General features: G+C 41.7%; 1 protein-coding gene across 19 annotated transcripts in view; it reads left to right on the top strand.

Moving 5' to 3' along the window:
- The window catches only part of cacna1db (calcium channel, voltage-dependent, L type, alpha 1D subunit, b), a 497403-nt gene that overhangs the window by 403019 nt on the left and 69263 nt on the right, over positions 1-25121 (top strand). For 8 of the 19 annotated variants that reach the window (XM_034171704.1, XM_034171702.1, XM_034171693.1 and 5 more), the window contains 5 exons: positions 14279-14356; positions 14856-14939; positions 18025-18081; positions 18775-18903; positions 21405-21470. In XM_034171704.1, the coding sequence (XP_034027595.1) occupies positions 14279-14356; positions 14856-14939; positions 18025-18081; positions 18775-18903; positions 21405-21470 (414 nt within the window). The remainder of the gene's footprint in view (positions 1-14278; positions 14357-14855; positions 14940-18024; positions 18082-18774; positions 18904-21404; positions 21471-25121) is intronic. The other 11 variants (XM_034171706.1, XM_034171703.1, XM_034171705.1 and 8 more) reach the window with 5 other exon arrangements.

Below are 25121 nucleotides of genomic sequence, written 5' to 3'. Positions count from 1 at the left end.
TAGGGTGGTAAAAGATGCACATGGTAATGTGCTGACAAGTGAGGAGAGTGTGAAGGAGAGGAGAAGGTGGACGGAATATTTTGAAGAGCTGATGAATAAAGAAAATGAGCGAGAGAAAAGGCTGTATGATGTGGTGAGAGTAAATCAGGAAGTACAAGAGATTAGTAAGGAAGAAGTGAGGGCTGCTATGAAGAGGATGAAGAGTGGAAAGGCACTTTGTCCAGATGACATTCCAGTGGAGGCATGGAAATGTCTAGGAGAGATGGCAGTAGAGTTTCTAACCAGATTGTTTAATAATATCTTGGAAAGTGAGAGGTGCCTGAGGAGTGGAGACGAAGTGTGCTGGTTCCTATAACCCCTGGCAATAATTATGGAATCACCAGCCTCGGAGGATGTTCATTCAGTTGTTTAATTTTGTAGAAAAAAAGCAGATCACAGACATGACACAAAACTAAAGTCATTTCAAATGGCAACTTTCTGGCTTTAAGAAACACTATAAGAAATCAGGAAAAAAAAATTGTCAGTCAGTAACGGTTACTTTTTTAGACCAAGTAGAGGGAAAAAAATATGGACTCACTCAATTCTGAGTAATAAATTATGGACTCACCCTGTAAATTTTCATCCCCAAAACTAACACTTGCATCAAATCAGATCTGCTCGTTAGTCTGCATCTAAAAAGGAGTGAACACACCTTGGAGAGCTGTTGCACCGAGTGGACTAACATGAATCATGGCTCCAACAAGAGAGATGTCAATTGAAACAAAGGAGAGGATTATCAAACTCTTAAAAGAGGGTAAATCATCACGCAATGTTGCAAAAGATGTTGGTTGTTCACAGTCAGCTGTGTCTAAACTCTGGACCAACTGCAAACAACATGGGAAGGTTGTTAAAGGCAAACATACTGGTAGACCAAGGAAGACATCAAAGCGTCAAGACAGAAAACTTAAAGCAATATGTCTCAAAAATCGAAAATGCACAAGAAAACAAATGAGGAACGAATGTGAGGAAACTGGAGTCAATGTCTGTGACCGAACTGTAAGAAACCGCCTAAAGGAAATGGGATATACATACAGAAAAGCTAAACGAAAGCCATCATTAACACCTAAACAGAAAAAAACAAGGTTACAATGGGCTAAGGAAAAGCAATCGTGGACTGTGGATGACTGGATGAAAGTCATAGTCAGTGATGAATCTCGAATCTGCATTGGACAAGGTGATGATGCTGGAACTTTTGTTTGGTGCCATTCCAATGAGATTTATAAAGATGACTGCCTGAAGAGAACATGTAAATTTCCACAGTCATTGATGATATGGGGCTGCATGTCAGGTAAAGGCACTGGGGAGATGGCTGTCATTACATCATCAATAAATGCACAGGTTTACGTTGATATTTTGGACACTTTTCTTATCCCATCAATTGAAAGGATGTTTGGGGATGATGAAATCATTTTTCAAGATGATAATGCATCTTGCCATAGAGCGAAAACTGTGAAAACATTCCTTGCCAAAAGACACATAGGGTCAATGTCATGGCCTGCAAATTGTCCGGATCTTAATCCAATTGAAAATCTTTGGTGGAAGTTGGTGGAAGTAACTGTTACTGACTGCCACAATTTTTTTCCTGATTTCTTATAGTGTTTCTTAAAGCCAGAAAGTTGCCATTTGAAATGACTTTAGTTTTGTGTCATGTCTGTGATCTGCTTTTTTTCTACAAAATTAAACAACTGAATGAACATCCTCCGAGGCCGGTGATTCCATAATTTTTGCCAGGGGTTGTATTTTCAAGAACAAGGGTGATGTGCAGAGCTGCAGTAACTACAGAGGCATAAAGTTGATCAGCCACAGCATGAAGTTATGGGAGAGAGTAGTAGAAGCTAGGCTTAGAAAACAAGTGAAGATCTGTGAGCAGCAATATGGTTTCATGCCAAGAAAGAGCACTACAGATGCAGTGTTTGATCTGAGAACACTGTTGAAGTACAGAGAAGGCCAGAAAGAGTTACATTGTGTGTTTGTGGACTTAGAAAAAGCTTATGACAGGGTGCCAAGAGAAGAGCTGTGGTATTGTCTGAGGAAGTCTGGAGTGGCAGAGAAGTATGTTAGGGTAGTGCAGGACATGTACAAGAATAGTGTGACAGCGGTGAGATGTGCAGTCGGAATGACAGAGCCATTCAAGGTGGAGGTGGGATTACACCAAGGATCAGCTCTGAGTCCTTTCTTGTTTGCAGTGGTTATGGACAGGTTGACGGATGAGATCAGACAGGAGTCCCCATGGACTATTATGTTTGCAGATGACATTGTGATCTGTAGTGAGAGTCGAGAGCAAGTTGAGTCTAGACTGGAGAGTTGGAGATATGCTTTGGAGAGAAGGGGAATGAAAGTCAGTAGAAGCAAGACTGAGTACATGTGTGTGAATGGGAGGGAGCCCAGTGGAATAGTGCAGTTACAAGGAGTAGAAGTGGTGAAAGTAGATGAGTTTAAATATTTGGGGTCAACTGTTCAAAGTAATGGAGAGTGTGGTAAAGAGGTGAAGAAGAGAGTGCAGGCAGGGTGGAGTGGGTGGAGAAAGGTGGCAGGAGTGATTTGCGACCGAAGAATATCAGCAAGAGTGAAGGGGAAAGTTTACAAGACAGTAGTGAGACCAGCTATGTTGTACGGCTTAGAGACAGTGGCACTAACAAAAATACAGGAGGCAGAGCTGAAGATGGCACAGCTGAAGATGTTGAGATTCTCTTTGGGAGTGACAAGAATGGACAAGATTAGGAATGAACATATCAGAGGGACAGCTCAGGTGGGACGGTTTGGAGACAAAGTCAGAGAGGCGCGATTGAGATGTTTTGGACATGTGCAGAGGAGGGACCCAGGGTATATAGGGAGAAGTATGCTGAGGATGGAGCCACCAGGCAGGAGGAGAAGAGGGAGGCCAAAGAGGCGGTTTATGGATGTGTTGAAGGAGGACATGCAGGTGGTTGGTGTGACAGAGGAAGATACAGAGGACAGGGTGAGATGGAAACGATTGATCTGCTGTGGCAACCCCTAATGGGAACAGCCGAAAGACAAAGAAGAAGAAGAAGAATGGCACTCTATGGTAAATCTGCATGGAGTAGACAGTTCTCAAAAACTGAGTGACTGTGTAAGAAGGAGAAGAGTGAGGAAGACAAGACACCCAGACAACCCAGGAGAAGTTATGGGCTTATGTGGCTGTGATTGGAGAAATTGTGCACAGTGCAAGTTTTGCATTTTGCATCACTACTCTTAGCTTCTTAGTTGAGTAGAGCAGAGAAGGATTTTCTTTCACCAAAATAGATCAAATCCAGGCTTGCATCTCAGATGTACCTTCTGGCAATTTGTAGCTAAACTTTCAGGTCTTCTGTTTAAGAAAATCCTCCTCTATACCACTTCATCATGAAGACGGATAACTGGTGATACAAAATGCAAAGCTTGCACTGTGCATAATTTCTCCAGTCACAGCCACATAAGCCTATAACTTTTTCTGGGTTGTCTGGGTGTCTTGGTGGCTTTCCTTACTCTTCTACTCACTCAGTTTTTGAGAACTGTCTACTCCATGCAGATTTACCATAGAGTGCCATATTGTTTGTATTTCTTTGTAATTGATGTAAATAAAGTCTGAAACATATTCAGTGGCAGCTTTATCATCAGAGAGCCTCGTCCACAATGACCACAAAAGACTCCAAGCTGTTATTGATGTTAAAGGGGGCAATTCACAGTTTTAAGAACAGGGGTATGTAAACTTTTGATCAGGGTCATTTGGGTAGTTTCTCTTGACATTTTGATTTAAAAAGAGGAAACACAGTAGTTTGACAATAAATGGCTTCACCCAACCACTAACCATGAGTGAAAAAAAGTTTTTGTGTTATCATTTATATTGTCTTAAAAATGGCCAAAGAAGCAAAAATTCTGCCAGAGTATGTAAACTTTTGAGCACAACTGTATCTGTAATATCATGTTATCATGGCTGTTAGACTCCGTCCAGACGGCCGCACTGCACATCAGCTCGTCACAAAGACGCGCAGCGCTTGTGAACGTGGTGTCACAGCTATAATAGATATATAATGTCTGATACATCTTCTGATACATCTTAGAAAGTCTGACTATGCAACCGTTTAGCAAGGCACTACAATGTAACTAAAGTAAGTAATCACCTTTGGACCGGCTACAGACGTGCTTCCCACCACACAGTGACCATGTCATGTCAGCCGTGTGACATGGGTGTGAAGTGGGATGGTGACATCGGCCACGATTGGAGGGCAGATGTGCCGTCCATTACAAAATAATTATTCCATATGACACTGCGTTCCTCCTGCGTGGGCCCACATCATCTGATTGCTTCGATGCACGTGCGCCCCTCTACACTGTGTGAGGGGGTATTATTCCTACTGCATTCTGACAGCATTTTGGGATTTGTAATGTGTTCCACCTGCACTCAGACTGCATTCGGATGCTGTTACCCACAGCACATGCAGGAATCATTTGAGGCGGGCCGGGGCACACTCTGAGTATTCGGACAGCATTCTTGTGCATTTCTTACAGTTTTTCTCAATTGCTGCTCTCCGTATCTCTAAACTGTGATCACAAAACCCAATTTTCAAGCTACATTCACAAAACTCCAGACTCTTTGGATTCTGGTGGACACAGTGAATCTACTGATGTTTGGTTGGACCCTTTGTCCGTCCTCCCTCATGCTCACACTGTGGACAAGAACATGGTCAATCACAGCAGCTCTGATTTCATAAGATGTTCCTGTTCTTTGTCTTCATTGCCCACCTCAAACACCTCAGCCACCTCTCACACAAACTCCTCCTCTCAGATTTCTATCCGTTGTGGTGCCTCACAAACCAGAGCTCTCTGAACTGGATTATATATGTTCCCTCACATCATTGGACATGAGTGTGATCAATTTTGAGTTGTTGTGTTCAACTGGTGACAGCAGCGCTTTAACTGTTTGACTTTTGCCACCTGTGCTCGTCATCAATCAATCAATCAATCAATTTTATTTATATAGCGCCAAATCACAACAAACAGTTGCCCCAAGGCACTTTATATTGTAAGACAAGGCCATACAATAATTACGTAAAAACCCCAACGGTCAAAACGACCCCCTGTGAGCAAGCACTTGGCGACAGTGGGAAGGAAAAACTCCCTTTTAACAGGAAGAAACCTCCAGCAGAACCAGGCTCAGGGAGGGGCAGTCTTCTGCTGGGACTGGTTGGGGCTGAGGGAGAGAACCAGGAAAGACATGCTGTGGAGGGGAGCAGAGATCAGTCACTAATGATTAAATGCAGAGTGGTGCATACAGAGCAAAAAGAGAAAGAAACACTCAGTGCATCATGGGAACCCCCCAGCAGTCTGTCTATAGCAGCATAACTAAGGGATGGTTCAGGGTCACCTGATCCAGCCCTAACTATAAGCTTTAGCAAAAAGGAAAGTTTTAAGCCTAATCTTAAAAGTAGAGAGGGTGTCTGTCTCCCTGATCTGAATTGGGAGCTGGTTCCACAGGAGAGGAGCCTGAAAGCTGAAGGCTCTGCCTCCCATTCTACTCTTACAAACCCTAGGAACTACAAGTAAGCCTGCAGTCTGAGAGCGAAGCGCTCTATTGGGGTGATATGGTACTATGAGGTCCCTAAGATAAGATGGGACCTGATTATTCAAAACCTTATAAGTAAGAAGAAGAATTTTAAATCCTATTCTAGAATTAACAGGAAGCCAATGAAGAGAGGCCAATATGGGTGAGATATGGTCTCTCCTTCTAGTCCCCGTTAAGTACTCTAGCTGCAGCATTTTGAATTAACTGAAGGCTTTTCAGGGAACTTTTAGGACAACCTGATAATAATGAATTACAATAGTCCAGCCTAGAGGAAATAAATGCATGAATTAGTTTTTCAGCATCACTCTGAGACAAGACCTTTCTAATTTTAGAGATATTGCGTAAATGCAAAAAAGCAGTCCTACATATTTGTTTAATATGCACATTGAATGACATATCCTGATCAAAAATGACTCCAAGATTTCTCACAGTATTACTAGAGGTCAGGGTAATGCCATCCAGAGTAAGGATCTGGTTAGACACCATGTTTCTAAGATTTGTGGGGCCAAGTACAATAACTTCAGTTTTATCTGAGTTTAAAAGCAGGAAATTAGAGGTCATCCATGTCTTTATGTCTGTAAGACAATCCTGCAGTTTAGCTAATTGGTGTGTGTCCTCTGGCTTCATGGATAGATAAAGCTGGGTATCATCTGCGTAACAATGAAAATTTAAGCAAGGCCGTCTAATAATACTGCCTAAGGGAAGCATGTATAAAGTGAATAAAATTGGTCCTAGCACAGAACCTTGTGGAACTCTATAATTAACCTTAGTCTGTGAAGAAGATTCCCCATTTACATGAACAAATTGTAATCTATTAGATAAATATGATTCAAACCACCGCAGCGCAGTGCCTTTAATACCTATGGCATGCTCTAATCTCTGTAATAAAAGTTTATGGTCAACAGTATCAAAAGCAGCACTGAGGTCCAACAGAACAAGCACAGAGATGAGTCCACTGTCTGAGGCCATAAGATCATTTGTAACCTTCACTAATGCTGATTCTGTACTATGATGAATTCTAAAACCTGACTGAAACTCTTCAAATAAACCATTCCTCTGCAGATGATCAGTTAGCTGTTTTACAACTACCCTTTCAAGAATTTTTGAGAGAAAAGGAAGGTTGGAGATTGGCCTATAATTAGCTAAGATAGCTGGGTCAAGTGATGGCTTTTTAAGTAATGGTTCGGAGAGAAAGAGTCTAACCAAATACCGGCATCACTGAAAGCAGACAAAGATAACAATACGTCTTTGGGATGGTTATGAGTAATTTTTTCTCTAATAGTTAAAATTTTATTACCAAAGAAAGTCATGAAGTCATTACTAGTTAAAGTTAAAGGAATACTCGGCTCAATAGAGCTCTGACTCTTTGTCAGCCTGGCTACAGTGCTGAAAAGAAACCTGGGGTTGTTCTTATTTTCTTCAATTAGTGATGATTAGTAAGATGTCCTAGCTTTACGGAGGGCTTTTTTATAGAGCAACAGACTCTTTTTCCAGGCTAAGTGAAGATCTTCTAAATTAGTGAGACGCCATTTCCTCTCCAACGGGTTATCTGCTTTAAGCTGCGCGTTTGTGAGTTATACCACGGAGTCAGGCACTTCTGATTTAAAGCTCTCTTTTTCAGAGGAGCTACAGCATCCAAAGTTGTCTTCAATGAGGATGTAAAACTATTGACGAGATACTCTATCTCACTTACAGAGTTTAGGTAGCTAATCTGCACTGTGTTGGTATATGGCATTAGAGAACATAAAGAAGGAATCATATCCTTAAACCTAGTTACAGTGCTTTCTGAAAGACTTCTAGTGTAATGAAACTTATTCCCCACTGCTGGGTAGTCCATCAGAGTAAATGTAAATGTTATTAAGAAATGATCAGACAGAAGGGAGTTTTCAGGGAATACTGTTAAGTCCTCAATTTCCATATCATAAGTCAGAACAAGATCTAAGATATGATTAAAGTGGTGGGTGGACTCATTTACATTTTGAGCAAAGCCAATTGAGTCTAATAATAGATTAAATGCAGTGTTGAGGCTGTCATTCTCAGCATCTGTGTGGATGTTAAAATCGCCCACTATAATTATCTTATCTGAGCTAAGCACTAAGTCAGACAAAAGTTCTGAAAATTCACAGAGAAACTCACAGTAACGACCAGGTGGACGATAGATAACAACAAATAAAACTGGTTTTTGGGACTTCCAATTTGGATGGACAAGACTAAGAGTCAAACTTTCAAATGAATTAAAGCTCTGTCTGGGTTTTTGATTAATTAATAAGCTGGAATGGAAGATTGCTGCTAATCCTCCGCCTCGGCCCATGCTACGAGCGTTCTGGCAGTTAGTGTGACTTGGGGGTGTTGACTCATTTAAACTAACATATTCATCCTGCTGTAACCAGGTTTCTGTAAGGCAGAATAAATCAATATGTTGATCAATTATTATATAATTTACTAACAGGGACTTAGAAGAGAGAGACCTAATGTTTAATAGACCACATTTAACTGTTTTAGTCTGTGGTGCAGTTGAAGGTGCTATATTATTTTTTCTTTTTGAATTTTTATGCCTTAGCCAGCAGTTTCAAATTTCCTTCAATGTCGCCTGCTCTGGCCCCCGGAAGACAATTGACTATGGTTGCTGGTGTCGCTAACTTCACATTTCTCAAAACAGAGTCGCCAATAACCAGAGTTTGTTCCTCGGCGGATGTGTCGTCGAGTGGGGAAAAACGGTTAGAAATGTGAACGGGTTGGCGGTGTACACGGGGCTTCTGTTTAGAACTACGCTTCCTCCTCACAGTCACCCAGTCGGCCTGCTTTCCCGGCTGCTCGGGATCTGCCAGAGGGAAACTAACGGCGGCTAAGCTACCTTGGTCCTCACCGACTACAGGGGCCTGGCTAGCTGTAGAATTTTCCACGGTGCGGAGCCGAGTCTCCAATTCGCCCAGCCTGGCCTCCAAAGCTACGAATAAGCTACACTTATTACAAGTACCATTACTGCTAAAGGAGGCCGAGGAATAACTAAACATTTCACACCCAGAGCAGAAAAGTGCGGGAGAGACAGGAGAAGCCGCCATGCTAAACTGGCTAAGAGCTAGTAGCTGTGCTAAGCTAGCGGATTCCTAAAAACACACAAAGTGAATAATGTGTAAATAATTTAGAGGTGATTCAGCAGAGGGAGTGCTTTAGTTAAGGCACGTGAAGATTACACTGTGAAACAAATCGTTATCTAGTTAACTAGATCAATCTAACTGCGCAGATTAAACAGCTAACAGATACAGCAAAACACCGCTGTGCTCCGGAACAGGAAGTGATACAATACCGCAGTGAGAGCCAACCACCAGTAGAGGACATTCATCATCATCATCATCATGCAAAACAGGTGCATCACAATGAAAATGTGTTGGCAAGTTGTGTCTAAACAGGTGAAAAGTGCTTATGGTTTTGCCAAAAGAGTGACTGATTCAATCAGTGGGTTCAGACAACTGAGCATTTGGTTCAGACAAAAGGATTTAGTGTTTTAACAATTGAGGAAAACTGTAGTCCCTCCCAGATGTGGCACGAATTGTGTGGGGGTTTTTTTTTCCATTCCACCTGATTCAGCTTCATTCATGCTCATTCGTGCTAAATGTGACGTGGTTCTTAACTAGGGTGTTTTAATCACATAAGCTAACCGGTGCGCTGATCACATGATTTTCTTGCTGCTATTTAAAACAAAAAGAATCTAATTTAGTGCTGTTGTTTAAATCATGCATAAAACTGTCCAAAGACAATGACATCGAACCCAGTTATTGCTCTCTAAAATGCTCTTTATTTGTAGACCAAGGCAGTGACACCTAAACAAAACAGAGCAAAGTGTGAGAAATTGCAGTTTAAAAAATTAACATGCTGATGTTGTAATTAATCAATCTAAAATAACTTGTTATTTTGACAGCAATAATAATAACATAATGAAACAAAATCAATAATAATAAATCGTTTGCATGGTGGTAACGCACTCACCGATGGCAGAAACGTCCAGCAGACTGAAAAACCCCAGCAATCCGTGTGCAGGCTGAGGACCTGCCATAAACTGTACAGCTTCCCAGGACTGAATCCGCCCCACTTGGGGCTGAGAGGGGTTGTCTCCAATGTGCAACTCATGTGAGGGACACTGAGCGAACACTGCACAAAATCAAGCAAATTCCCTCAAAAATGTCATTCCACGCTGTCACAGCCCAGTGAGATAGTACCCTTAACTAACTGTACATAGAATGTGAACAAGACATAATGTAAGAACGTTTGTGTGAACCCTCACTGGATACATAAATACGATGGGACATGTCTATCTCGGCTTTCAGTGCTTACCAGTCGAGTGAGTATAAAAGAACTTGTGGAGAGCTGGACATGTCCCAACTTCAATCAATCAATCAATCAATCAATTTTTTTATATAGCGCCAAATCACAACAAACAGTTGCCCCAAGGCGCTTTATATTGTAAGGCAAGGCCATACAATAATTATGTAAAACCCCAACGGTCAAAACGACCCCCTGTGAGCAAGCACTTGGCTACAGTGGGAAGGAAAAACTCCCTTTTAACAGGAAGAAACCTCCAGCAGAACCAGGCTCAGGGAGGGGCAGTCTTCTGCTGGGACTGGTTGGGGCTGAGGGAGAGAACCAGGAAAAAGACATGCTGTGGAGGGGAGCAGAGATCGATCACTAATGATTAAATGCAGAGTGGTGCATACAGAGCAAAAAGAGAAAGAAACAGTGCATCATGGGAACCCCCCAGCAGTCTACGTCTATAGCAGCATAACTAAGGGATGGTTCAGGGTCACCTGATCCAGCCCTAACTATAAGCTTTAGCAAAAAGGAAAGTTGTAAGCCTAATCTTAAAAGTAGAGAGGGTGTCTGTCTCCCTGATCTGAATTGGGAGCTGGTTCCACAGGAGAGGAGCCTGAAAGCTGAAGGCTCTGCCTCCCATTCTACTCTTACAAACCCTAGGAACTACAAGTAAGCCTGCAGTCTGAGAGCGAAGCGCTCTATTGGGGTGATATGGTACTACGAGGTCCCTAAGATAAGATGGGACCTGATTATTCAAAACCTTATAAGTAAGAAGAAGAATTTTAAATTCTATTCTAGAATTAACAGGAAGCCAATGAAGAGAGGCCAATATGGGTGAGATATGCTCTCTCCTTCTAGTCCCCGTCAGTACTCTAGCTGCAGCATTTTGAATTAACTGAAGGCTTTTTAGGGAACTTTTAGGACAACCTGATAATAATGAATTACAATAGTCCAGCCTAGAGGAAATAAATGCATGAATTAGTTTTTCAGCATCACTCTGAGACAAGACCTTTCTGATTTTAGAGATATTGCGTAAATGCAAAAAAGCAGTCCTACATATTTGTTTAATATGCGCTTTGAATGACATATCCTGATCAAAAATGACTCCAAGATTTCTCACAGTATTACTAGAGGTCAGGGTAATGCCATCCAGAGTAAGGATCTGGTTAGACACCATGTTTCTAAGATTTGTGGGGCCAAGTACAATAACTTCAGTTTTATCTGAGTTTAAAAGCAGGAAATTAGAGGTCATCCATGTCTTTATGTCTGTAAGACAATCCTGCAGTTTAGCTAATTGGTGTGTGTCCTCTGGCTTCATGGATAGATAAAGCTGGGTATCATCTGCGTAACAATGAAAATTTAAGCAATACCGTCTAATAATACTGCCTAAGGGAAGCATGTATAAAGTGAATAAAATTGGTCCTAGCACAGAACCTTGTGGAACTCCATAATTAACTTTAGTCTGTGAAGAAGATTCCCCATTTACATGAACAAATTGTAATCTATTAGACAAATATGATTCAAACCACCACAGCGCAGTGCCTTTAATACCTATGGCATGCTCTAATCTCTGTAATAAAATGTTATGGTCAACAGTATCAAAAGCAGCACTGAGGTCCAACAGAACAAGCACAGAGACGAGTCCACTGTCCGAGGCCATAAGAAGATCATTTGTAACCTTCACTAATGCTGTTTCTGTACTATGATGAATTCTAAAACCTGACTGAAACTCTTCAAATAGACCATTCCTCTGCAGATGATCAGTTAGCTGTTTTACAACTACCCTTTCAAGAATTTTTGAGAGAAAAGGAAGGTTGGAGATTGGCCTATAATTAGCTAAGATAGCTGGGTCAAGTGATGGCTTTTTAAGTAATGGTTTAATTACTGCCACCTTAAAAGCCTGTGGTACATAGCCAACTAACAAAGATAGATTGATCATATTTAAGATCGAAGCATTAAATAATGGTAGGGCTTCCTTGAGCAGCCTGGTAGGAATGGGGTCTAATAAACATGTTGATGGTTTGGATGAAGTAACTAATGAAAATAACTCAGACAGAACAATCGGAGAGAAAGAGTCTAACCAAATACCGGCATCACTGAAAGCAGCCAAAGATAACGATACGTCTTTGGGATGGTTATGAGTAATTTTTTCTCTAATAGTTAAAATTTTGTTAGCAAAGAAAGTCATGAAGTCATTACTAGTTAAAGTTAATGGAATACTCAGCTCAATAGAGCTCTGACTCTTTGTCAGCCTGGCTACAGTGCTGAAAAGAAACCTGGGGTTGTTCTTATTTTCTTCAATTAGTGATGAGTAGAAAGATGTCCTAGCTTTACGGAGGGCTTTTTTATAGAGCAACAGACTCTTTTTCCAGGCTAAGTGAAGATCTTCTAAATTAGTGAGACGCCATTTCCTCTCCAACTTACGGGTTATCTGCTTTAAGCTGCGAGTTTGTGAGTTATACCACGGAGTCAGGCACTTCTGATTTAAAGCTCTCTTTTTCAGAGGAGCTACAGCATCCAAAGTTGTCTTCAATGAGGTTGTAAAACTATTGACGAGATACTCTATCTCCCTTACAGAGTTTAGGTAGCTACTCTGCACTGTGTTGGTATATGGCATTAGAGAACATAAAGAAGGAATCATATCCTTAAACCTAGTTACAGCGCTTTCTGAAAGACTTCTAGTGTAATGAAACTTATTCCCCACTGCTGGGTAGTCCATCAGAGTAAATGTAAATGTTATTAAGAAATGATCAGACAGAAGGGAGTTTTCAGGGAATACTGTTAAGTCTTCTATTTCCATACCATAAGTCAGAACAAGATCTAAGATATGATTAAAGTGGTGGGTGGACTCATTTACTTTTTGAGCAAAGCCAATAGAGTCTAATAATAGATTAAATGCAGTGTTGAGGCTGTCATTCTCAGCATCTGTGTGGATGTTAAAACTTGTCCTCTAACACTCCGAAACGGAGGTGTTCCTTTGTCTCGCTTCATCAGCGAATCAGTCGTGATGCGCGAAGCCTCCGCGCGGCTTTCCATGACAAAATCTCTTGTTAAAAGTGAAATCTGCCAAAAAATGGCTGATGTCCAGGTCTTGTGATAACCAGAGAAAGAGCACACGACGGTCTCGTATCCACAGAGCCATCAGCTTAGAAATGATCCAGTGGTTTGTGCCGCATCGTCGCAGCTCGCAGCGCGGCACACCGACCGTCCTTAAAGGGGTCCTTAAAGCTGTAGTTAAAGTCCTTATTCTCTGTGAAGCCTGTAAAATTTTCACTGAAAGCCAGATAAATTTTTCGAATGGTTTCTAGGTGCCAGTCTCTAACAGCTTCTGAAAAAATTCTGATGGAAAAAAAGTCCTTTTCATTCCGCCATTTCCAGACAATGAAAATCCGACGAGGGGGCAGGACCACTCCTTCCACAAGGCGTGCTCACAGGCAAATGACGTCACCGACAGGCGTGGGAAAACTTACGCATGCGCACGAGGGTTCAAGCATGTCTGACGTAAAAACATATGAATGAAATCCATATAGTTTTTGAAAAAAATAAAAAGGTACGATACTTTATGGACAGACCTCGTATTGCACTGAAAGTCCTGTTATGGGAAAAAACTGATCTCACATGAGAGTTGAGTGACTGAAATTGCCCCAAAAAGCATGACTGAAGCATTTTAGCCTCACTCGAAAATGACATTCATATGCAGCTCGAACAGTCTGGAACCCTCATAACCACTGTAGCAGTGGTAGAATCAGACAGAAAAAAAAAATCCCTCTTTTTCCCATGTGGCAGGGCGTTGCCCAAATCGCCCTTATGAACAAACCGCCCACGTTCACACACAAATCTGAGAGCTGTGGAATGAGAACATGAATGAACCTGGACCCAGTTACACAATGACACATGGACACAATCCCACTGAAGCCCAGGAATGGTTCTGGAACACTAGGAACATCTGGATTTGATGTTATTGCCGACTATTTCCGGAGCATAAAATAAATTCATATATTGAGTTTCTGTGTTTTATACATTGTTTGATTAGATTTTTTAAAAATTATTAATAAAAAATTGCATTGCAAATATTCATCACGTACAATCAGCTAATACAGGAAGTTATTGATGATGAGAGTTTGGTTTTCTGTCCATGTTTGATCTCTAAACAGTTATCTATATACGTTTTACATTTAACCCAGCCCTCGTGTACACTTCTTCTCCCTCTTACCCCACCTTCCTTACCCCATTGATTCCTTACCTTCCTCTCGTGTCACTTACTTCCTTTGTGGCCTCCTCCATTATCTCCTCACTCTCCACTTTTCTGTACCTCCCCCCGCTGCCTTCCTTGCTGCTCCTCCTGGCTGTGCACGCTGCCGTCTTCAGGGTTATGTCGGGGACGCCTGGAACGTCTTTGACGCTCTGGTGGTGATCGGCAGTGTGGTCGACATCATACTCAGCCAGGTAGACAGACGTCAGTCCGTACAGTCTCTCACTGCTCCTTCCACTGCTGCTGCCTCTCTCCTTGGATTCTTTCCTGCATCCTTGACTCCTTCCCTTGCTGCCTCTCTTAATTTTCCTCTTATGATTTGGCCAAATTGAGCCCACTTTTCTGCTCTTGAAGTAGGTCTGTTGAACCTGTTGGGGATTGTAGACCAACAAAATTTTTCCCACTTTGCACTGCACCCCTTCTATTTGTTTATAAAATGAGAGGTGTGAGGTGGCGTTTTCGTTCAGCCTGCCTTTACATCACTCATTCTTTGCATAATGACCTTGTATAAAGAATCGGTTCGTCACAATGCAACGCTCTGACACACTCGGGGGCAGGAACCAGTTCCTTCTAACTTCATTCTGCTGTATCAAATCTTTAATGTTCTTTTCTTTATTACCTCCTCTTTCAGTCTCTTTCTCGCTCTGTTTTCTTTCTCTCCTTTCTGTGTGTCTTTGTCGCTCATGCTTGCAGAGCTATTTTGCTGATGCATGGAACACGTTTGATGCCTTAATTGTTGTGGGTAGCGTGGTTGACATTGCCATCACTGAGATCAATGTAAGTAGTCATTTATCACACATAAGTTCCTGTTTGTTTGTCTGTTTGTCTGTCATACCGGTGACATTACAGCTGTTTTTCATGCACAAATTAACATTCTCACACCGATATTTATGTGAACATGACAGTTTGATGATGAAATGACGTTATCCCGTATCTGAACAGCAACAGAGTTCACAACAGAGAAGTAAATTCCTGTCCAGATCATTCCAACAGGCTTTGTGGACGGATCACTGAAAATGGGAGCTACAACCTTAAAAATATCCAAAAACAGCCTTTAAAAAAATAACCTCTTCCATATGCAAATATTTCAGATCACATAGATTCATCAACAGTGCAACTTGACATTATGTGGAAAAAAGATACAATCTGTCAGGGCTCATAAAAGTAAAACATGAAAAGCATGAGCCAATAAACTATGATTTAAAAGCTGCTTTCAAATGCAGCTCATTTGTCTTTTTTGAACTCTCACCGCGCTTTTGTGCCAGATTGGTTTCTTTATAATCACTGTTTACTGTAAGCTCTGTTTTATGCAGACATTAGACAGGAATCAAGTGGGTTTTTTTTTTTGTTGTTGTTATTTTTTCTCTTTGTTTTTAATCTGAAAATTGAAATCTCACTTTCATAAGTTATTTAACAAAAAATGTAATCTGTTGTCAGAAATGGAAAAGGAATATTTTAGACAATTTAACTATATTTAACAGGTCTGTCAGACCTAGACGATTTAGCCAACGTAAGCCAACGTATAAAAAATAAGACAAATACTCAGGTGCACGTCTAGTACGTTATTTTGGGCACGAGTACTCACAAGTACTTTTTTGTGGAAGTATTCGTAGCTGTTTGTTGCAAATGTGGTATACTTTGAAACCAGTCACGGAAGTGCACAAAGTAACCTCGGTGACTCATCGGATGGTCACTAACAGCCTAATCTTGTTATGGTTTTGGTGCAACATGTCCTTTAAAGGGAAAAAGGCATTAAATTAAGATATCTGCTAAATGTATTTATCTACATGTGGCCATCTATTACTTCCTCAGATATTTTTCTACTTTTGGTTTGGATTTGTTTGTTTGATTTAATTAGAAGCCATTACAATTTGGGCAATATCCCCAAATATAGAGTCAGGAAATATTTTACTTTTTCTTTTATGTCAGTTCAGGACTAGTTTTCATGAAAAGGAAATTTTCTTGAACATTTTCATTAAAAGTTTACAATAAATTTACCAGTGACTCCAGATAAAAAGGTAGAAGCAGAATATTCTCCAATGTACGAGGTCTGTCCATAAAGTATAGGTCCTTTTAATTTTTTTCAAAAACTATATGGATTTCATTCATATGTTTTTACGTCAGACATGCTTGAACCCTCGTGCGCATGCGTGAGTTTTTCCACGCCTGTTGGTGACGTCATTCGCCTGTGGGCACTCCTTGTGGGAGGAGTCGTCCAGCCCCTCGTCGGAATTCCTTTGTCTGAGAAGTTGCTGAGAGACTGGCGCTTTGTTTGATCAAAATTTTTTCTAAACCTGTGAGACACATCGAAGTGGACACGGTTCGAAAAATTAAGCTGGTTTTCAGTGAAAATTTTAACGTCTGATGAGAGATTTTGAGGTGATACTGTCGCTTTAAGGACTTCCCACGGTACGAGACGTCGCGCAGCGCTCTCAGGCGCCGTCATCAGCCTGTTTCAAGCTGAAAACCTCCACATTTCAGGCTCTATTGATCCAGGACGTCATGAGAGAACAGACGTTTCAGAAGAAGTCGGTTTCAGCATTTTATCCGGATATTCCACTGTTAAAGGAGATTTTTTTAATGAAAGACGTGCTGACGGGTCCGCGCGTCGGGACGCAGCCGGTGCGGTGCGGCGGCACAGGAAAAACACCTCCGTGTTGATAACCATTTGTAAAATCTAGGCGGCTTTTGATGGCTTTCAGTGGAGTGAGTATATGAGAAATTGTTTAACAGCTGGACATGTTCCAACTTGTCCTTAAGGCTTCCAACAGAGGTGTTTTTCCTGTGGCAGAGCGTCGCAGCGGCTGTGAGCCGACGCTGCAATCCGCCCGCACGTCTTTCATTAAAAAAATCTCCTTTAACAGTGGAATATCTGGATAAAATGCTGAAACCGACTTCTTCTGAAACTTCTCTGTTCTCTCACGACGTCCTGGATCAATAGAGCCTGAAATGTGGAGGTTTTCAGCTTGAAACAGGCTGATGACGGCGCCTGAGAGCGCTGCGCGACATCTCGCACCGTGGGAAGTCCTTAAAGCGACAGTATCACCTCAAAATCTCTCATCAGACGTTAAAATTTTCACTGAAAACCAGCTTAATTTTTCGAACCGTGTCCACTTCGATGTGTCTCACAGGTTTAGAAAAAATTTTGATCAAACAAAGCGCCAGTCTTTCAGCAACTTCTCAGACAAAGGAATTCCGACGAGGGGCTGGACGACTCCTCCCACAAGGAGTGCTCACAGGCGAATGACGTCACCGACAGGCGTGGAAAAACTCACGCATGCGCACGAGGGTTCAAGCATGTCTGACGTTAAAACATATGAATGAAATCCATATAGTTTTTGAAAAAAATTAAAAGGACCTATACTTTATGGACAGACCTCGTACAATCTGCTTTTCCAAGTGAGACTGTTTGTTTTTTTAACTGATGAACAGATTAAAAAATAGAATTATTAACCATTAAACTTTGGTGTATCTGCAAAAACAATGGGAAAGAAATAAACATTTAAACATCTGATTTCACTCACAGCAAGTTGAAAAATAATTTATCAATATGTAAATTGTTTTTGGAAAACAGTTTATAAAAGGGAGTAATGTGGTTAGCTATGTTATCTTGTATTGGTTGACACTGGTTTATTTTCCTTTGTTATGTGCATGTCATGTCTGAGTGGTGTCAATATGCTCACTTCTTTGCATGTAAAGCTTTATGCTGATGATGTTCTGATTTACTATAAATTGTTTCAGAGTTAATGTGAAGGTTCTTTCGAGCAGTTTCATGTGATGCTGACTGAGTTAAAGTAGTGTTTTGTTTGTTTCTAATGTTTCATGGTGTACAGATGGTTTGTGTCACCTGCATTAACTTTAGGCTTTTGGTTTCAAGTCGGCAGCCATTCCTGTTGTCAAGGTGATAGTGGAACCTGGGGTAAGAATAAGCCCCGCCTGTTCCATTCAAGTCCCTCCCCCTCTGTAGTTAAACATAAGCGATTAAAAAAAGAGATGCGTTCTGCTATGAATTCTGGATTTATTTACCCAATAAGAATTTGTGATTGAACTTTAAATGTTTGTCAAAGTCTGTTGAATTCATCTTGTTTGTTGCATTGTGGCTTCAGTTTACATGAGACCTGTGTTGTCCAGGCGCATGGCTTGACATTGGATAACACCATACGGTCTTCTGTCGCATGGCTTCCTGAAGCCAAGCTAATGACACTTTGGTGTTCATGTGACGTCTTTGAAGGACAGATTCTCATTTGTTTCTTTTTGGATCAGTCTGCACATTGTTACCATTTGTGTTGGACTGGTGGGTCTGTTATGGACGTTATGTTCCAGATGTTGTACATGCATGTTAATTGTTTGCACAGCAGGGACCATGCAGAAATGGCACAAATGAGAAGATTTAGCAAGTGTTTGGTAGGAAACTTTGATTTTACCACAGGAAGGATAGCATGAATAAAACTGCTGCATGAATGAGTGGCGTGTGTGTGTGTGTGTGTGTGTGTGTGTGTGTGTGTGTGTGTGTGTGTGTGTGTGTGTGTGTGTGTGTGTGTGTGTGTGTGTGTGTGTGTGTGTGTGTGTGTATGATGCATTACCTTGTCATTCTCCACGTCCTCTTCTTCAGAACACTGAGGACAGTGCTCGCATCTCCATCACCTTTTTCCGCCTGTTCAGAGTGATGCGACTGGTCAAGTTGTTGAGTAGAGGGGAGGGCATAAGAACTCTGCTGTGGACCTTTATCAAGTCCTTCCAGGTCAGAACACTGCAGTCGGCACCATAATTCTCCAAGGTCCAAATCTGTGTGTCTGTTGTTAGTCTGTCCCCAACAACTCAGAAACCACACATAGTTGATCTTTTTTTTTCAGGCAAAAAGTAAAATGATCTGAAAATGTGAAGTAAGATTTTTCTGAGCAAAATTGTAATGCAAAGTGTTTTTCTTTTAAGCACATTATAAATCCCGTTGCTCACAAAGGAGGCATTCAGCACACGCTAACTTTAGCACATTAGCATTGTGTTAAGGGGTGCTAGCAAGTTTTCATATTTCATACAACCTTATTCCAAAATGGAATAAAGCTGTAACAAAATTTTAGATTTTTGCAAATTTATTAAAATTTGTGTGCATTGCCCACAGCAAATTAATTAAAAGTAAAAAAAAAAAAAAAAAAAAAAAAAAAAAAAAAAAAAAAAAAGAAATCACATGTACAGAAATATTCACAGTCTTTGCCATGGAGCTCAGAATTGAGCTCAGGTGCATCCTGGTTTCACTGATCATCCTTGAGATGTTTCTACAGTTTAATTGGAGTCCACCTGGGGTAAATTCAGTTGAATGGACATGATTTGTAAAGACACACAACCTGTCTACATATAAGGTCCCACAGTTGACAGTGCATGTCAGAGCACAAACCAAGCATGAAGTCATAGCAGTTGTCTATAGACCTCTGAGACAAGATTGTCTTGAGGCACCAATCTGGGGAAGGGTACAGAAATATTTCTGGTGCTTTGAAGGTCCCAGTGAGCACAGTGGCCTCCATCATCCATAAATGGAGGAAGTTCAAATCCACCAAGACTCTTCCTAGAGCTGGCTGCCCATCTAAACTGAGCATCACTCTGAGCTCCTGCATTACTCTGTGGAGAGAGGAGAACTTTCCAAAAGGACAACCATCTCTGCAGCAATCCACCAATCAGACCTGTATGGTAGAGTGGCCAGACGGAAGCCACTTCTTAGTAAAAGGCACATGGCAGCCCACCTGGAGTTTGCCAAAAGGCACCCAAAGGACTCTCAGACCATGAGAAACAAAATTCTCTGGTCTGATGAGATAAAGATTGAAGTCTTTGTTTAGAGGAAAACGGGCATTGCTCATCACCTAGCCAATACCATCCCTACAGTGAAGGATGGTGGTGGCAGCATCATGCTTGACAATGATCTTAAGCACAGAGCCAAGATATCAAAGGAGTGGCTTCAGGACAACTTTGTGAATCTCGAGTGGCCCAGCCAGAGCTCAGACCTGAATCTGATTGAACATCTCTGGAGAGATCTGAAAATGGCTGTGCACCAACACTCCCCATCCAACCTGATGGAGCTTGAGAGGTACTGCAAAGAGGAATGGGCATAACTGCCCAAAGGTAGGTGCGCCAAGCTTGTGGCATCATATACAAGAAGAGTTGAGGCTGTCATTTGTTGTGTACTGCTCATTTTATGTTCAGTAAGCTTGAAGAAACTTTGAAGCAACACTGGAACTATGGACATTTGTTTACAGCAAGTTATCAGAACAACCGTCTTGTCTCCTCTAATTGCGACTGCTGCACTGCTGTCACAGCCTTTTATATTGGTGCTTAGTGCCCTGATACTGATACTTCCAGAACACCACATAATTGCTGCCAAAGGTGCATCAACAAAGTATTGAGCAAAGGGTCTGAATACTTATGTACATGTGATTTCTTAGTTTTTTTTTTTTTTATTTTCAATAAATTTGCAAAAATAATTAAAAAAAAACTTGTTTCATGTTGTCATTATGGGATGTTGTGAGTATAATTTTGAGGGAAAATAATTAATTTACTCCATTTTGGAATAAGGATGTAGCTTAACAAAATGTGAAAAAAGTGAAGTGCTGTGAATACTTTCTGGATGCAGTGTAGTGGAGGGAGGCAAACAGTAATTTTTTAAAAAAGGTATATTTTGTATATGAACTCATTTCATACATACTGTGACTAAAGAAGCTAATTAAAATCATTAGCTATTGTTATTTGAGAGATTTTATATACTTTTGTCATTTAATACATTTGCTAAATATTTTATAAGTATTTCTATTTTGAGGAATTTCAGATAGATTAGTGTGGATTTATCCACGGGGATTGCACTAGTGAAGCATACAGCTGCTGTGGATCCTGGTGTCCAGTTGTGGACAAGATGATGTTTGACAGGTGAGGTCTATTTAGGAACAGTGAAAGCTGGAAAGTCTGGTCTGAACACAGCTGGTATCATATTTTGTAAACTCAGTTGACTGGGTACCAAGGGGATGCAGATTTTTGTTCCAACTCGTGACGTAACTGATTATCAATTTCAGGGTACTTTATTAATCTCCAGGGGGGAGACAGTGCATACGTTTTTGAGTTGAGAGAAGGAGCCAATTGGTGATTGGTCGGAAAAAAGACTTGCACCTTCTTGGTACTTCATGGCACATAGTTGCCTACTGCTTTTATTTTTACTAAGAACTCACAGATTTCACCATTTTCTCTTTCATTTTATCTCTTCAGGCTCTTCCGTATGTTGCCCTTCTGATCGCCATGCTCTTCTTCATCTACGCTGTAATTGGAATGCAGGTAATATGTTCTGTGCATTTGATCATTAAATACTGATGGAATACCCCTGAATCTATAACCTGTCCTTTCAACCATCAGGATTACAGTATTTATATATTACGCCTGCATAGGCTCTCATCATCCATTTTGTATCTGGGGATAAGCACTCATACGTGATTTCTCTTTCTTTTTAAGAAAATATTTGTCTGTTCCACTCCAACTTGAAGCGTTGACTGATAATGCAAGAGACAAATTTTGCACTATGCACAGTCCTTGCAGTCACAGCCACAGCAGCCTGTAACTCCCTCAGAGTTGCCATAGGTGTTTTGGTGGCTTCCCTCACAGTCTACATGACAACTACATCTTGTAGCAGGAGGTGGTAATGGTAGAAAATATATATTTTTTCAAATATGCTTACATCCACTTCAGAGATTGTGCATTGTGTAATTTGGGGGATATTTCATATACACTCAACAAAAATATAAATGCAACACTTTTGGTTTTGCTCCCATTTTGTATGAGATGAACTCAAAGATCTAAAACTTTTTCCACATACACAATATCACCATTTCCCTCAAATATTGTTCACAAACCAGTCTAAATCTGTGATAGTGAGCACTTCTCCTTTGCTGAGATAATCCATCCCACCTCACAGGTGTGCCATATCAAGATGCTGATTAGACACCATGATTAGTGCACAGGTGTGCCTTAGACTGCCCACAATAAAAGGCCACTCTGAAAGGTGCAGTTTTGTTTTATTGGGGGGGGGGGATACCAGTCAGTATCTGGTGTGACCACCATTTGCCTCATGCAGTGTAACACATCTCCTTCGCATAGAGTTGATCAGGTTGTCAATTGTGGCCTGTGGAATTTTGGTCCACTCCTCTTCAATGACTGTGCGAAGTTGCTGGATATTGGCAGGAACTGGTACACGCTGTCGTATACGCTGGTCCAGAGCATCCCAAACATGCTCAATGGGTGACATGTCCGGTGAGTATGCCGGCCATGCAAGAACTGGGACATTTTCAGCTTCCAAGAATTGTGTACAGATCCTTGCAACATGGGGCCGTGCATTATCCTGCTGCAACATGAGGTGATGTTCTTGGATGTATGGCACAACAATGGGCCTCAGGATGTCGTCACGGTATCTCTGTGCATTCAAAATGCCATCAATAAAATGCATCTGTGTTCTTCGTCCATAACAGAAGCCTGCCCATACCATAACCCCACCGCCACCATGGGCCACTCGATCCACAACATTGACATCAGAAAACCGCTCACCCACACGACGCCACACACGCTGTCTGCCATCTGCCCTGAACAGTGTGAACCGGGATTCATCTGTGAAGAGAACAACTCTCCAACGTGCCAAACGCCAGTGAATGTGAGCATTTGCCCACTCAAGTCGGTTACGACGACGAACTGGAGTCAGGTCGAGACCCCGATGAGGACAACGAGCATGCAGATGAGCTTCCCTGAGACGGTTTCTGACAGTTTGTGCAGAAATTCTTTGGTTATGCAAACCGATTGTTTCAGCAGCTGTCCGAGTGGCTGGTCTCAGATGATCTTGGAGGTGAACATGCTGGATGTGGAGGTCCTGGGCTGGTGTGGTTACACGTGGTCTGTGGTTGTGAGGCTGGTTGGATGTACTGCCAAATTCTCTGAAACGCCTTTGGAGACGGCTTATGGTAGAGAAATGAACATTCAATACACGAGCAACAGCTCTGGTTGACATTCCTGCTGTCAGCATGCCAATTGCACGCTCCCTCAAATCTTGCGACATCTGTGGCATTGTGCTGTGTGATAAAACTCACAATGCCACAAATGAGTTAAAAAACTCATTTGACTTCCTCTTTCCTGCTGCTACACATCAGAATTTTGGCTCTCTGTTGGGACTGTTTACACTGAGACTGCTACCTGCTGCTTTGGACTTGAATTAACAGTCTTTTTCAAGACTTTTTTACTTTTTTACCTTTTTACTTTTTTTTTTTTTTACTTTTTTACTGTGCTCCAACGCCTAAGGAAGACCTCTAACGGTCGAAACATCTGGACGGAGCACTTTTATCAGCTAACTTTCATCAGCGTTGGCAAGCTAACTAGCTTGCTAACGCTTTCGTTTTTATTTATTTATTTATTTATTTTTTTCTCTTTTAGCACTGTTGTCGTGCGTTGCCTGTGCTGCTTCATGGCCTGTTTGGTGCCTTGATTGGGGCACTCCTTCTGCTGAATCACCTTTAAATTATTTACACATTATTCACTTTGTGTGTTTTTAGGAATCCGCTAGGTTGCGTAGCTACTAGCTCTTAGCCGATTTAGCATGGCGGCTTCTCCTGTCTCTCCCGCACTTTTCTGCTCTGGGTGTGAAATGTTTAGTTATTCCTCGGCCTCCTTTAGCAGTAACGGTACTTGTAATAAGTGCAGCTTATTCGTAGCTTTGGAGGCCAGGCTGGGCGAATTGGAGACTCGGCTCCGCACTGTGGAAAATTCTACAGGTAGCCAGGCCCCTGTAGTCGGTGCGGACCAAGGTAGCTTAGCCGCTGCTAGTTCCCCCCTGGCAGATCCCGGGCAGTCGGGAAAGCAGGCCGACTGGGTGACTGTGAGGAGGAAGCGTAGCCCTAAACAGAAGCCCCGTGTACACCGTCAACCCGTTCACATCTCTAACCGTTTTTCCCCGCTCGACGATACACTCGCCGAGGATCAAACTCTGGTTATTGGCGACTCTGTTTTGAGAAATGTGAAGTTAGCGACACCAGCAACCATAGTCAATTGTCTTCCGGGGGCCAGAGCAGGCGACATCGAAGGACATTTGAAATTGCTGGCTAAGGCTAAGCGTAAATTTGGTAAGATTGTAATTCACGTCAGCAGTAATGACACTCGGTTACGCCAATCGGAGGTCACTAAAATTAACATTAAATCGGTGTGTAACTTTGCAAAAACATTGTCGGACTCTGTTGTTTTCTCTGGGCCACTCCCCAACCAGACCGGGAGTGACATGTTTAGCCGCATGTTCTCCTTGAATTGCTGGCTGTCTGAGTGGTGTCCAAAAAATGAGGTGGGCTTCATTGATAATTGGCAATGCTTCTGGGGAAAACCTGGTCTTGTTAGGAGAGACGGCATCCATCCCACTTTAGATGGAGCAGTTCTCATTTCTAGAAATCTGGCCAATTTTCTTGGATCCTCCAAACTGTGACTGTCTAGCGTTGGGACCAGGAGGCAGAGCTGTGGTCTTATACACCTCTCTGCAGCTTCTCTCCCCCTGCCATCCCCTCATTACCCCATCCCCGTAGAGACGGTGCCTGCTCCCAGACCACCAATAACCAGCAAAAATCTATTTAAGCATAAAAATTCAAAAAGAAAAAATAATATAGCACCTTCAACTGCACCACAGACTAAAACAGTTAAATGTGGTCTATTAAACATTAGGTCTCTCTCTTCTAAGTCCCTGTTGGTAAATTATATAATAATTGATCAACGTATTGATTTATTCTGCCTAACAGAAACCTGGTTACAGCAGGATGAATATGTTAGTTTAAATGAGTCAACACCCCCGATTCACACTAACTGTCAGAATGCTCGTAGCACGGGCCGTGGCGGAGGATTAGCAGCAATCTTCCATTCCAGCTTATTAATTAATCAAAAACCCAGACAGAGCTTTAATTCATTTGAAAGCTT

This window comes from Thalassophryne amazonica, chromosome 6 (genome assembly GCF_902500255.1).
Source record: "Thalassophryne amazonica chromosome 6, fThaAma1.1, whole genome shotgun sequence".
Taxonomy (NCBI): domain Eukaryota; kingdom Metazoa; phylum Chordata; class Actinopteri; order Batrachoidiformes; family Batrachoididae; genus Thalassophryne; species Thalassophryne amazonica.
Note: the sequence above shows the minus strand (reverse complement) of the source record. Positions and strands in the feature narration are given on the sequence as shown.